Genomic DNA, 15,081 nt, shown 5'->3' on the forward strand with positions numbered 1-15,081 from the left:
TAATCGTGTTCACATAAACAATGATTATCATTATTCAGAGGTTGCATTTTCACTCTATAATTACATTTTTAATCCACTGACGATGAAATATGCATTCCTGTTGACTGAATTTCATAATTCACTTCAAAATAAAACTTGCGTTTGGTGCCATTCTGTTGACATTTCACCAGGAAACTGGAGCTCACACATGCCCATATGTTCAACAACACTTTCAGCTTCGGCCTCTGGGTGCAGTGGTTTGATTTCTAATAAGCACAGACCGATTTCAGCAGCAGAACTTTTGACCTTCTGTCACCAACTTCAAAGTCTGCATATTGTTGAGCCTATCCAGTTAATGGTATTATTACATTTCAATGTATTACGTTTGATATAAGGACTTTTTGTTTACTTTTGTACACAAAACAGTTTTGGTACTGTGTTGGGTCATCACTTGATGTCCTTTGTAAAATCTGGGTCCTGAAGCAAAGCCAGTTGAGAACCACTGTTCTAGCCATCAAAACTCTTCTGTTTCTTTGTCTTTCTGGCATACGTAGATTGATTCTGTCTTATTTCTGTGTAGTTTTCTTCTCTCACATTTTCTGGTTAACATTCTTCTACCTGTCCATCTGTTGTTCCTGTGCTTGCTCTAATGGCCGGGGCTCAGCAAGCCCAACAGTCGCGTGGGAAGCAGGAGGACTATATTAAAGAGATCTCTGACCTGCAAGAAACATTGGAATGGAAAGATAAAAACATTCGGGTACACTTACTTTCTGTAACTATTATTCTTATCATATCACATCAAAACAAGCATCAAGATTTTAACACCTGCCTTAAATAACAATTTATCTCTTTATTGGTTGTCTCTGTTCGAATTCCCCAAATCCTTGCTTTGCTTCCGTAACTTATTAAGCTAATAACTTATGAAGGAACTGAATGTTCTATACTGTCAAATAACCTTTGTAGCATAACCTTAAGTCTTTCCCTTACTCATTTGTTTTTTCCCCTCCCTGCTTGTTCACTTTTGTGGATGACCGCATTAAGGCATTAGAGAGGCAGAAGGAGTATTCAGACATAATCCATGATGAACAGGATGCACTCAGGGATGAGGTTTCACGGCTTAGGGATGCTTTAAAGGTAGAGATTTAGAAGAAATGTTGTGAATTACAGCCTGGATGTTAAAGTTATTAAATTAACCATCATTATCTTGAGATCAAAGTAAAATGAACATAATAAGGTAAAGGAAAAATATTGGATATTGATATCACATTGCATTCCTGCACAGAAATATGGCATAGTGCTAGGATCTGAGGTGACAGCCAATGGAGAGATAGCAGATGGGGTAATTGATGGGCATGCTGATGTGGAAATATCCTCCCGATTTAATCAAGGTGCTCGCACTCCCACCATGAGTGGAGACAGCATGTTAGGTAAGACAAGAGTTTTCCATTAATGTTTTTACTGTCACTAAATCTAATCAGCTAATGCAACTAAATTATAGTAACTAAATTATAATAATAGTATGTAGATTTCTAGCATTTTGCTTTTATGGTATTTTCTTGCAGTATATTTGTAATATATTTCTTGCAGTATAGTTGGAATATGACATGCTATTAATTGATCAAACAATAATCAGATTAATTGAAAATATTTTTTGTTTGCACTACCCTTTTGAGAACAAAACTGCCTACTGATTTTGATTAAATGTTGCTTGCTGCTGTTCATAACTTATCTTTACATACACAAATTTCCATTTTATGCTGAGTTTTCAACAACAACTAAATTAATCACATCTGATGCCATCTCTGTTTAAATTATTTCTCCATTAATCAGCCTTTAATTCATTCAAGAAATAAACACTGCAAGTTGCTTAGCAAAAGTAATGACAATTCAATAATTCTCAGTTTAAACGGAATCTTAATTGTGATTCGCTCTTTCAATCTAATCAAAAAGGTATTTTCAATCTGGCCTCTTATCTCAATCCCAATAATGTTACAGACAAAGGTCCAGAACTGCAGATAAACCCAAGTACAGAGACAGAGATCCCACAAAACTATGGGAACACACAGGTGCTTCAGGCGGTGTCAATGAAGCGTGGAAATCGGTTAAATGAAGAAACACAAGTGAAGCAAGATTTCACTGTCTACACCCCACAAACAGAAGAGAATGCAAGAGAGGGGACCACAGGCTTTGAGGCACAGAAAAAGAAGTGTTCGCCAGCTGATGTGGTCAGTTCAGTGGTGGGTTCTTGTTTGAAGGAACACACAATGCCTCAAGATGATTCATATTCAGATGGACTTCTGGCATTACCCTGTGGAATAAGGGCTCAGTCAATTCAAGGACAAGTTCTCCAGAAGACAGGGTTCAACATGTCAGAGAATGAAGTTGAACTTCAAAGTCCAGAATGTAAGCTGTTCTCAGCCATTGGACAAGCTGGAGTCATGAAGGAAAACTCACAAAAGCTTGATACGCCCCTAACTCAATCAGAGGAAAGCAGAGTCCAAGAAAAAAGTTGTCCATCTGAGGATGAAGTCTGGACATTTAGTACACAAGTTGTAAAAGAAACTCTTTTAAATGAAGGAATTAAGACACAGAGGAATCAACTTAATTCAACACAAGGTCAAACGGCCCAATATGAATCAGAAATGGCAGCATTCAGTAAATGGTCAATGTGTGCGGAGGAGGATTCTGATTTAGAATATTCTGAAAATTACAAGTCCATGTGTACTGATTGCCTATTTAAATCCTCACAGGCAAAGTGCCCTCCAATTAATGTTGAAGAGCATGTAACTGTGATTGTGAACAAAGAAAGCATGTCAGAGAATGAAGGAAATGTTGGTTCAAGCCCAGAAACCTCTCAAAATATGATAATGAATCCATTAAAACCTAAGAGTCAGATAACATCTGCAATGACAGAATTTGAACCGCAGAGCAGGCAAACAGAGAATGGGAAAAGCATAGGAATCATTGCTGCCATGAAAACCTCTCAAGATCACATGTTTGAAGCCAAAGACTCTAATGAAGTGAGTATTTTTAATACAAAAGGAGGCAATGGTGCACAGTCCCAGAACCAACGAGAGACAGAGGTTGAGCCAGAGTGTGTACAGGAAGACTCATTTAGCATGCCAGTAGAGTACAAGGGCTTAGCTTTCCTTCTCGATAGTTGTCAGGAAGCTGTTGCATGGGATGCTGCTCTTTTAGAGCTGGATGAAGTAAGTTTGCACAGCAATGAACCTCCAAAAGATGTAACTGTTGCTGTGAGAGGACTGAGTATAGAAAATGAAACACAGCCTTTCTTTACAACCAAGCTTAAGACTGAGAGGATCTTTAGTTTTTTTGTGTCATAATTTTTAAGAGACAATAAGAGACATTTGCTGATGTTTATGAAAATCCTTTTGATTTCTTTGTCAAGAACTTGTAATTGTGTTACAATGTAGCAATTTTACTTTAAAAATTTTTAATGCAAATGAATTCTTTTTTTTTATTATTATTCTGAAACAAAAAATGTAAATTTGAAAAATTACCTGTCAAGAGTGTTTCAAATACTGTCAACTCAAAACATTCTATTTGTGATTACTGTACTTGTTACCATAAATAAAAAGCAAATGGCAAAACTGTTTGTTGTATCGTAATTGTACAATGTTCTCATCAATGGACATATACAAAGGTAATATCTACTATAATATTTGATTTTATAATATTAACCCCATGCACAGTTTACTATTGATATCTAATATTTTTTTTTTAATAAATTGTTTTAACAGTAAGCTCAGAAGCATTTTTTATCTACTGTATGTAACTGCAGTGGGAATTTTATATTTAATCCTGGAAATAAACAAAGATTTTAGATCATAAAATGAAAAGTAATTATTGGTAACTTTACAACAAGGTTCTATTTGTAAATGAGTAAAATGCATTAGTTTCATTAATAAAAAAATGTACATCATTAATCTTGGTTCATTTTAATTTATGAAAATACAGTTAGTTCATAATGTATTAACTTATGTAAACATATGTAACACTGAAATTAACATGAACCAAGATTAATACAGTAAGTGCAGAAAAAGCTTTTTTCATTTTTGGGTTATGTAATGTAATAATGTAGTTAACTAATGTTTACAGTTATAAATTTATTAAAAAGTGGTAGCTGAAATATATAAGACTCATTTAAGACTACACTATTTTTAGGTCAGTAATCAAATGTTAGCAAATTTGTGATATTGACCAAGTTTACTAATTGGGGGGAAAAGGTTGGATGTTCTTGCTTCCACTAAAGCACACAATATATTTTTTTTAAAACATTCTCAAAATATGCTGGGATAACATGGATCATCAGGTTTTACACAAAGTTGTGAAGCCAAGTGCATGCTCAAACACATGCTGATATTAAGGCAATAGGTGGGGGACATAACAGATACTACGAAATTCTGAAATTCATATTAGGTTTTCATTTCAACTTATCACTCAAATTGTGATAATATTTGTCATGAAATATTTTGTATTCAATTAGAAAAATGCTGAAAAGAAGCATTTTCACTAGGCTGTCTCTTTTGGACACCCCTGTACATATATATATATATATATATTAATAATATGAATTAATATAACATGCTGAAATATGCACAAAGTAACTTTACTGCTAGTAAACATGAACCCAGAGGGGAATTCAAAGTTCCCTATCTGTCACTCACTCGACGTTGTGTCGATGTAGTGACACTAGGGGTCACTCTTGGCAGCCCGAGACACCTCTGGTCTCTGATAAAAGACCAATGAAAATTGGCGAGTGGTATTTGTATGCCACTCTCCCGAACATACGGGTATAAAAGGAGCTGGTATGCAACCACTCATTCAGATTTTCTCTTTGGAGCCGAACGGTCATGCTCACTGAGCTGAATTCCCACGACTGTTCATTCACCTCTGCTGGATCTGACGGCGCATTTCAGCGGCTTCTCCCTCCTCTGCACTGTTGCACTGCAGAGAATGCCCCTGGGCGCTTTGGCAGAAATAAAAGAGTATATTTCTCTAAAAGAGTATATATCTCTAAAAGAGCGGCACACACAGAACGTCTTTTTAAAGACGCGTCTTTTTAAAGATGCCTTTCCTTTGTGTGTTATTCCTGGTTGCGCTCGTTATCTCTCGCCTTCTGACGGTCATGATCACTGTCTGTCGTGTCTGGGCACTGCTCACGTGGAGACAGCGTTTGTGGATGGGTCATGTACTCATTGCGAGAACATGTCGATGGCAACGATGCGGTTGCAGCTTACCTTCGTCAAAAAGCAAGACACCCCAGAGGCTTCCCGCCTCGGTCCTTCTACCCACGGGTATGAGGCCAACGCGGCTAGCACTGGGGGCGATTTGGGGACCCCAACGGGACCACCTCCACCGGGTATCCCCCCACGGACCTCCCATTCCCCAGCACGCTCGTCTGCCCCGATCGGGCTTCCGGATGAGTCCGCCGGCTCATCTCATGGCGAGTTCGACCTCTTTTTCGGAGCCCGCGAAAGTGATGAGCTCTCGAGTGCAGCATCGGAGAAGCCTCAGCTGGGCTTCTCCCTTCGGGTGCGGTCGCCCAGTCACAGGCTGACGCGGAGATGATGACATGCTTTCCTGGGCAGCCATGAGCGTCGGGCTAGAGTGGAACCCTCCACTCTCCCCTGAACCCTCGAGGCTCGATGATTGGTTCCTGGGCTCTCAGCGCCGCTCAAAGCCATGCCCCGCCCCCGTTCCTTTCTTCCCAGAAGTGCATGAAGAGCTGACAAGGTCGTGGGAGGCACTTTTTACTGCCCGGTCCCAATCTTTCAGCTTCCCCGCCCTCACTACCCTCGATGGTGGGGCGGCCAAGGGCTATTCGGCAATCCCCCTGTGGATAAAGGCGCTCGCGGTGCACCTATGCCCACAGAGCACCGCCACCTGGTGCAGGCGCACAAAGCTCCCATCCAAGGCCTGTAGGTTTACGTCGTCTCTGATGGCCAATGCCTACGGTGCCGCTGGACAAGCCACCTCCACCCTGCGTGCCATGGCTCTCCTGCAAGTCCGCCAAGGCGCTAAAGGAACTGCACGAGGGTAGTTCCACCCCGGGATTGATGCAGGAGCTGCGCTCTGCGACCGACCTTGCTCTCCAGGCGACGAAGGTCATGGCGCAGTCTCTCGGGTGGGCGATTTCCACCTTGGTGGTCCAGGAGCGCCACCTTTGGCTCAACCTGGTCGAGATGGGTGAGGCCGACAAGACACGATTCCTTGCTGCCCCCATTTCCCAAGTTGGCCAGTCCGGCAACACCGAGGACTTTGCCCAGCAGTTCTCAGTGGTGAAGCAGCAGGTGGAGGTTATCCAGCACATCCTGCCCCGGCGCGGCTCAAGATCCCGCACCCCGTCTGCTCATCGCCAAGGGTGTCCCCCTGCAGTGACTGCACTGGCTCCACCACAGCCCGCCCCTGCGGCCCGGCGTGGAGCCCACCGCAGGAAGCAGACGCCACCCGTCTCGCGGCCACCAAGAACCCGCGAAAGGCTTCGAAGCGCCCCTGAGACGGGCGACCCAGGGACGACGAAACCTGCTGCTCTGGAGGTGGTAAGCAGACCACTCCATCCCCTGGTCGAGGGCCGGGAGGAGAATCTTTTGTTACCTTTGCATTTAATTGCACTGCATGCCCAAGTGGCTGCAGTACCCAAGAGTTCAGCAAGAGTGGTTTCCTTGTTCCCTGGGTCACATATCCGGTGTGCACGGCCGTCATCACGACCACTGTCCACCATTCTATTTGGCAGGTTTGGCACTCCAGTGGCGGTCTCCCCGCCCCTGAGCGCCCAGCTGTGGCACAAATCCGCCCCTGATGTGACAGTCTCCACAGGTCACGAGGACAGGCCTCTTCTTCCCCCATCCCAGGCTGTTCTGGGGGTGGTCACAAGGAGCAAGGTAAGTACTTCGATGTCACTGAACTCAGAATGGCCACGACACAGTGTGGCACCTCAGGCTCCACCCCGCCGCGAGGCCCCACCCGCTGGTACGTCTGACGAGACTGTCCCTCCGGCCGAGATGAAGAAGGGGTTTTACAGCCCCTCTTTCTGGGCGAGGTGTGGTCTCTGTGGTGTCCCTCCCTTGGGAGGGACACCCCCCAACTAGACCTGGTCGGCCCAGTCAGATAATCCCCCTTTTTTTTAGGGAGTGGAAAAAAGAAGGGGAAAAGAGGCCACGACTGGGCTAGCCTGTCTCTACCTTTTGGGTAGTCGACTTGTCCCCAAAGGGCTGTTCGACACTCATAACTATGTTGGGGGAGGTTATGTGTTGGCCTGGTGCGCTGGCTACAAGGCACACAGTTGTCTGCCCGCCACACACCGCCAGTTCACGTAACACAGTTCAGCCAGTTGCGGCGTTTTGTATAGGGACCCCTAGTGTCACTACATCGACACAACATCGAGTGAGTGACAGATAGGGAACGTCATGGTTACTTGCATAACCACCGTTCCCTGATGAAGGGAACGAGACCTTGCGTCCCTCCTGCCACAACGCTGAACTACCCGCTGAAATGCCGGACCTTGTCTCGGCTCCTCAGCATAAAACCTGAATGAGTGGTTGCATACCAGCTCCTTTTATACCTGTATGTTCATGGGAGTGGCATGCAAATACCCTGGCCAATTTTCATTGACCTTTTATCAAAGATCAGAGGTGTCTCGGGCTCCCAAGAGTGACCCCTAGTGTCACTACATCAACACAACGTCTCGTTCCCTCCATCAGGGAACAGAGGTTACGCAAGTAACCATGACGCTTTCAACTGACAGATATTTTGTGTGTTACAAATATAAAGCTGTCTTTTACTACATCAATAATATATATTTTATGTAACATAGCACATACATTGTCTGATTGTGTATGCTGTATGTTTTTCTGTATGCTTCAGAGATCAGATTTAGAAAGCTGGTAGAAGAGAGAGAGAGTTTGCTTGAGCAGGTGATTTCTGTTATTTATGCTGTTGTTTCATTGCTTTGTGTTTAATTGATATTGTGGGTGAGTGTCTTATGAAATCACAATTTTTCTTATGGGGACATTGTCATGCTTGTCAGCATGTTTACTGAGCTGTGTGTGTGTAGGTGCAGAAGCTTAAAGCCGTAGAGCAGAAGCAGAAGAATGGGACCGAAGAGACGGGAAGCATGGATGAGGATGACCTACAGAACGGTCTGGACCCTCATATCCTAGATCTGCAGAGTAAGATACACATTAACACCCTAGAAGTCAATTCTCTATAACGATAAGTGTTGATTTAGGCTGGTTTGTAATATTTTACTACAGTGTTGTGTTGTCCTGAAACCCTTTGCATATTCTTTGTCTACACTGTAATCCTATTTGTATATACACTCACTGAGCACTTTATTAGGAACACCTGCACACCTACTTTTACATGCATTTATCTAATCAGCCAATCTTGTGGCAGCTGTACAGTGCATAAAATCATGCAGATACAGGTCAGAAGCTTCAGTTAATGTTCACATCAACCATCAGAATGGGGAAAAAATGTGATCTCAGTGAGTTCAACCATGGCATGATTTTCTGTAACTGCTGATCTCATCGGATTTTCACGCACAACAGTCTCTAGAGATTACTCAGAATGGTGCCAAAACCAAAAAAACATAATTTGAGCAGCAGTTCTGCAGACGGAAGTGCCTTGTTGATGAGAGAGGTCAACGGAGAATGGCCAGACCGGTTCGAGCTGACAGAAAGGCGGTACGACTAGATTTAAGATCATAAAATGAAAAGTAATTATTGGTAACTTTACAACAAGGTTCTATTTGTAAATGAGTAAAATGCATTAGTTATCATTAATAAAAAAAAATACATCATTAATCTTGGTTAATTTTAATTTATGAAAATACAGTTAGTTCATAATGTATTAACTTATGTAAACATGTGTAACGCTGAAATTAACATTAACCAAGATTAATACAGTAAGTGCAGAGAAAGCTTTTTTCATTTTTGGGTTATGTAATGTAATAATGTAGTTAACTAATGTTTACAATTATAAACTTATTAAAAAGTAGTAGCTGAAATATTTAAGACTCATTTAATACTACACTATTTTTAGGTCAGTAATCAAATGTCGCCTTGTTGATGAGAGAGGTCAACGGAGAATGGCCAGATCAGTTCAAGCTGACAGAAAGGCGGTACGACTACGGTAACTCAGATAACCACTCTGTACAATTGTAGTGAGCACAATAGCATCTCAGAATGCACAACACATTGAACCTTGAGGTGGATGGGCTACAACAGCAGAAGACCACGTCTGGCACTTAATTAGGACCATAGTGTTCCTAATAAAGTGCTCAGTGAGTGTATTTACATGTATTTCTACTTTTTTTTAATTTACCATTACAGACAGCAAATCAAACCTACCCTATCTACACTTCAGGGCAGTTTCTTGACCAAATCATCACCGCACCAACTTTTTGCCTGCATCATCAAAATGTCATTGTCATTCCATTCTCACCTCAGTTCGGACGATTCCGTCACAGACTCGGTAATCTTTGGATTTATCGCACGTGTTTAATATAAGTTAAGTTACATTATACAATCATATTAAAGGAATTGTTCACCCAAAAATTACAATTCTTGAATTATTTACTTACCTTCATGCCATCCCAGAATTCTTCTGCAGATCACAAAGATTTTTAGAAGAATATTTAAGCTCTGTAGGTCCATACAATGCAAGTGAATTGGGTACAAAACTTTAAAGCTAAAAAAAGCATAAAAGTAATCCGTAAAACTCCAGTGGTTTAATTTATGTCTTCAGAAGCAATCAAATTGGTTTTGCGTGAGAACAGACTAAAATATAACTAAATATTCACTCTAAATCTTGACATCTGCAGTCTCCTTGGCGATCATGATTTCAAGCTTGATTACTTCCTAACACAATCTAGTGTCAAGATTTGTGTAATCGAGCATGAAATCATGATCATGCCTAGAGACTGCAATGGCAAGATTTTGTCAGCCAAAATTTATAGGATCGTTTCAGAAGACATGAATGAAACCACTGGAGTCTTATGGATTACTTTTATGCTGCCTTGTGTGTGCTTGTATGTGAGCCTGAAAATGTTGGACACCATTCACTTGCATTGTATGTACCTACAGAGCTGAGATATTCTTCTAAAAATCTTTTTTTGTGTCCTGCAGAAGAAAGTCATACACATCTAGGATGGCATGAGTGATGAGTTGAATATACAGCATCAGAGTGACATTTCAAAAGGTCAGGCAAAAAGTCCCCCCATTGACATTTGATCATGAGAATGTAGCATCTTCCCTTTCCCACATCCCTCCGAAACATTTGAATGTAACTCATAAAAATGTAATTAAATTGAATCGTGAAAATATTTTGTTTCTATAGGAGATGCTAACAGGCAGATCAGTGACCTAAAATTTAAATTGGTCAAGTCTGAGCAAGAAGTCAAGGCACTTGAACAAAACGTAAGTCATGGATAAAATAAACAAAGGGTATTCCATTTTATGTCCATGGGAACAAACTCTGAATCATACACTTGCATGAAAATTCATCATCAATTGTTTATAATGTTCTCCTTTTAGTCGTTGCTCCCTTTATTTGTAGTTAATTTTGTTCCTGTTGTGGTACAGACAGTTCCACAGGAAATCATCATTCTATGACATTTATTTAACTTGGTAATATATTCTGCTCTGTGTAATTTAAAAAAGGCTGGTCAGAAGCATTGTGACAACACACACATACAAATCAATTAATGAGAGACTGTTACACCATAACATCAACAGTGTTAAACAGTTGTCGGAGGATTCATAAAGATTTGTATATCTCCAACATTTTAAGTGCTGTCCATATGTTGATATTGTATGTTTCAGTGTCTATACAAAGTAAAACGTACAAAAATGTACATGTACACTTTATGTACAATTACTTATGAATACGAATGCGATTAACCCGAACCTTCTTTCCTGCATAAACTGTAATCTCTGTCATGTGGCAGATCATTCGGTTGGAGTCTCAGGTAACCCGCTATAAGACGGCCGCTGAGGCTGCGGAGAAATTGGAAGACGAACTAAAAGTAGAGAAACGCAAGTTGCAGAGAGAGGTACAGTCTGACTGCAACATTTTGCATTACTTATGAATTATTGAAAAACATGCAATATTCTAAACATTTAACCAGTAACTGATGTAATAAGTCATTGTATTGTATATCTGCTGTGTTTATTCTCTAGCTGAGATCTGCGATTGACCGTGTTGATGAGCTAGAAGCAACCAACAGCCACCTTACAAAGAGACTGGAGAAGATGAAGGCCAATCGTAGTGCCCTATTGACACAGCAGTGACACCCACCTGTAACTGCTCTGCTATCTGGGCATGGTTCTTATTGCCCTTTGGCACCAGTAACCTGCCAGCTGTATAAAAGTAAAACCTTCACCAAAACTTACAGTTCTAATCAAGTAATTCCAATCATTCTCTTGCTAATTCAGACTTTGTGATACTCTAACTTCAAAAAAGTTACTATGGCTGGCAGGCATGAAAGTCAAGCTTGCTTGTGGATTCCAAGCAGAGGACACAAATGCTTACTGAGGCTCAAAAAAGTGACCTTTGGTTTGGATTAGCAGAATTTAGGGGCTCAATGAGCTCAAATCAATCTTGAATTTGACTGGACTGGATTATGGATCTTGATCACAAGACCAACACAGCACAGGCAGAGCACAGCTACAGTATGGCAGCAGGTTGGTTTACTAAACCAGTGGTGAGGGACCTTCACTTATCTTGGTGGATAATGCACTTTATCCCTGCATCAGTATTTTCTGGAAGACTTGGAAAATTTTACTGGAAATCTAATATCTTTGTTGTTCTATAAAGATTTGTTTAGTCCAGAGATTGTATGATTGAATGTATGCTATCACATGCAGAGACAGTTGTGCTTTTCCTTGATCATTTTGAGCAAACATATTTACTTATTTAAGTGAAATGGGCCAAAAGATGTTATAAAATGTTTACTGTCATCATGTTATGTTGAATATTAAGGTTTTAGACCACCTACTTAAAAAGGCTATTGTTTGTTGCTTTCTGTGTATAAAGACTGCAAAGATGCATCTTGGTAAGTGTAATAAGTAGAAGTAGACAGACAGCAAGCACAGTTGTTCATTAGAATGCATGTCCAGTTTAGTCTCAGATCATGGTGCAAAATACATGTATATAATTATCTGAGGGCTAAATTGACTTATGCGATATCACCAGCCTTCAAAGATTGCTTTTGAAAACATGCAGAATCAACACGAAAAAATGGGAGTGCAGCTGGTTATTGAAGCTGGTTGTTGCAGCACTTTCACTAATGATCCATCATTTACAGAGTGTACAATTAATCTTAATGCATTTGGGGTGTTTAAAGAAATCCACATAACTTTTTTTTTTAAGAAAAAGAAAAAAGAAATTAAACAGAATGGGTGCAATAACACTATTCAGTGTAATTGACCATTGCATTTACACAAAAATACTATAATAATAAGTGCCATGATGTTGTATTTGCTGGGTTGTGCCAAAAAGATGCTTCTACTTGCTGATTGTGAGTTTCACTCTTAACTCTCCCCAAGGTACTGTAAACATCAGAGACAATGCACCACATTATTTACTTGTTCATTGCAGATGGATATGCTGCCTCTTGAGGACTGATATATGCAAAACTTTTGAAATGACGGACATATCCATAGACAGACAAATCATATTCTTTACTGGTATTACAGCTATTCGGTATGGTATGGTATGGTATGACGACATGACATAGCAAGAAATAAAATGAATGCAATAACACTGGCTATTAGGGTTGTTATATTTTATAAAAAAAAATTTATTGCATGATTTAACTTTTTATTAATGTGTTCTCTCCCTCACTCACAATGTCAAGGGAATAAGCAAAAAAGAATCACTAAATGGTAATGCTGATTTATTACTCCCTTCACAAAATAAAAACCATGGGAGTGGCATACTTCTTAACAGCAGCACTGCTTTTCAGATGATAAATCAGTTCTGAAATAATGAACTCTTAGGACCCTCTGGGCAGCTTCTATCACCAGTTGCTATTTTCTATCACTTCTTTCTTCTGTCGCTATTAAAATACTGTATGTCATAAAATGTTTTATCTGGTCAATCACCATATCTAACCTTACATGTTCATTGTCACTTTTCCTCAATCAAAATATCTCCTTTGTATTATTCTTCTTATATAAGTGAATGTGTTTGATTGTTACTATGCAAAACAAAAGTGACTTTATTCAGAAAAAAGTTAAAATGCTCCATAAAGGTTTAAATGCTCCATAGAGTATTCATCTATTAGGAATATTCCTCCTTATGTAAATCGAAGAAACTGAAACATGCTGTCTTTCTTCTTCTTCTTCTTCTTCTTCTTTAAACTGTACTAAATTTGAAAACGTTGTGTTCTTTAACTCTGGTAAGGCACTATATAAATTTAACATTATTATTATTATTATTATTATTATTATTATTATTTAACAACTAAATAATGATGTCCTATCGTAAAAAAAAATCCTGATAGACTTACGGGATTTTCACCTGTTTGCTATATTGATTTTATTTTAATTTCTTTTAATGTTTGATATTGTATTTATCATTCACTGCAAAATGGGTGCTTGACATTTCAGATTTTGCTTGACACCTCTTGCCTCCAAAATAATGCTGTTATACATGCACAGACAAATGAAAATTATGTTTCATGCAGATATTAATATCTGAAATACCAGGAGAAACCACAACATATTCCACAGTTAATGTAGCCTACAAATTCAGTTTCATCTGGAGGGAAAAAAATAATGAAATAATATTTTTTAAATAATAATTGTATAAAAAGAATACTTATGATTATTATTATAAGGCTATTATTATGAAAAGGCATATACAAGGTATATTTTATTAATAGAAACTATAAATTTAAGAGTAAAACTTGGACGTTTTTTATTTAGTTTTGACACACTTTCGGTGTTAGCCCCACCCACACCCAGTTCAACCCGAATACAGATACAGATAATTTTGTCATATGAACAGAAACAAATACAGATAATGGCTTCGCTGCACACCCCTAATTAAAATAACACTTAACTGTAATACATTGATTCAAAAAATGCTATTCACATAGTCCCAACACAATTGGATTAAGTTAATGTAGATGGATTGTACACAATGAAATTATGTTGAAATCCAAATGCTTAAGAATTGTACTGCATTAGCTAATTTTTAACTAAAGTTATTTGAGCAGCAGTAAAAATCAATGTGAGTTAACAACACCCATTAGAAATCTGAATCCAGTAATAATATGCAAAGTATTGTTCAGTGTAATACTGTTTGTTACATATAATGTAATACTATTCAATAGTAAGTTACTTGAAACCCAAATGTTTAAGAATTGTGTTGCATTAGATTTAATTAAGTTAACTGAGCAAAAATCACATTGAGTGAACACCATCCGTTAGCAGTCTTAATCCATATGAACATTTTAATAGCAATATGATCATATCAGTGTTTGATGAAGTGTATTGGTTTAGTATGGGCAGATGGGTAAAGCTCTGATTAGACAAGTTTTTCCCAACCCTGTTCCTGGGGGCCACCTAACAGCACACATTTTTGATGTTTCTCTAGTAGAGTAATTCAAGACCTAAAATAGGTGTGTCAGATATGGGAGACTTCCAAAATTTGTACTGTCGAGGCTTGAGGAGCCTCAAGGAAAGGGGTTGGGAAACATTGGATTAAACAATACAAAATGTGGCTTTTTTTTTTTTTTTCCTGTATCGTTGAGTTTGTGAATCTGTCCTGTTCTCACAGGATGCGTACTTGTATTCCGTCTGCACTATTTTTAATTGTCAGCCTATGTACATATACATCAGACAGTCACATTTGGAGCATCTAACTGGGTTTCAGTGTCATAAATGCAGCATTTTCAGGATTCTGTGTCATGTTTACAGTAGTTAAAACATTAGAATTTATGTATGGGTCAGGAGGCATGACTAATTGTGTTAATTTTTTTTAACACATTAAAGTAACACATTGAATTGGCACCCTACACACTATTTAACATGAGAGATATAGTTTTAAATTATAATTATTTAAATTATA

The 15,081-nt window shown here is 39.3% G+C and overlaps 1 protein-coding gene across 12 annotated transcripts in view; it reads left to right on the top strand.

Moving 5' to 3' along the window:
* LOC127446378 (leucine-rich repeat flightless-interacting protein 2-like) overlaps positions 1 to 12,773 on the top strand; it is an 85,241-nt gene extending 72,468 nt beyond the window's left edge. For 3 of the 12 annotated variants that reach the window (XM_051707273.1, XM_051707276.1, XM_051707275.1), the window contains 4 exons: positions 644 to 736; positions 1,021 to 1,113; positions 1,262 to 1,406; positions 1,975 to 3,803. In XM_051707273.1, the coding sequence (XP_051563233.1) occupies positions 644 to 736; positions 1,021 to 1,113; positions 1,262 to 1,406; positions 1,975 to 3,323 (1,680 nt within the window). In that variant the 3' untranslated portion in view covers positions 3,324 to 3,803. Of the gene's footprint in view, positions 1 to 643; positions 737 to 1,020; positions 1,114 to 1,261; positions 1,407 to 1,974; positions 3,809 to 7,866; positions 7,917 to 8,056; positions 8,172 to 9,335; positions 9,522 to 10,130; positions 10,204 to 10,341; positions 10,422 to 10,951; positions 11,057 to 11,183 lie in introns of those variants that run through there. The other 9 variants (XR_007898208.1, XM_051707282.1, XM_051707283.1 and 6 more) reach the window with 9 other exon arrangements.
* Positions 12,774 to 15,081: the final 2,308 nt, after the last annotated feature.

This window comes from Myxocyprinus asiaticus, chromosome 9 (genome assembly GCF_019703515.2).
Source record: "Myxocyprinus asiaticus isolate MX2 ecotype Aquarium Trade chromosome 9, UBuf_Myxa_2, whole genome shotgun sequence".
In the NCBI taxonomy this organism is placed as follows: Eukaryota; Metazoa; Chordata; class Actinopteri; order Cypriniformes; family Catostomidae; genus Myxocyprinus; species Myxocyprinus asiaticus.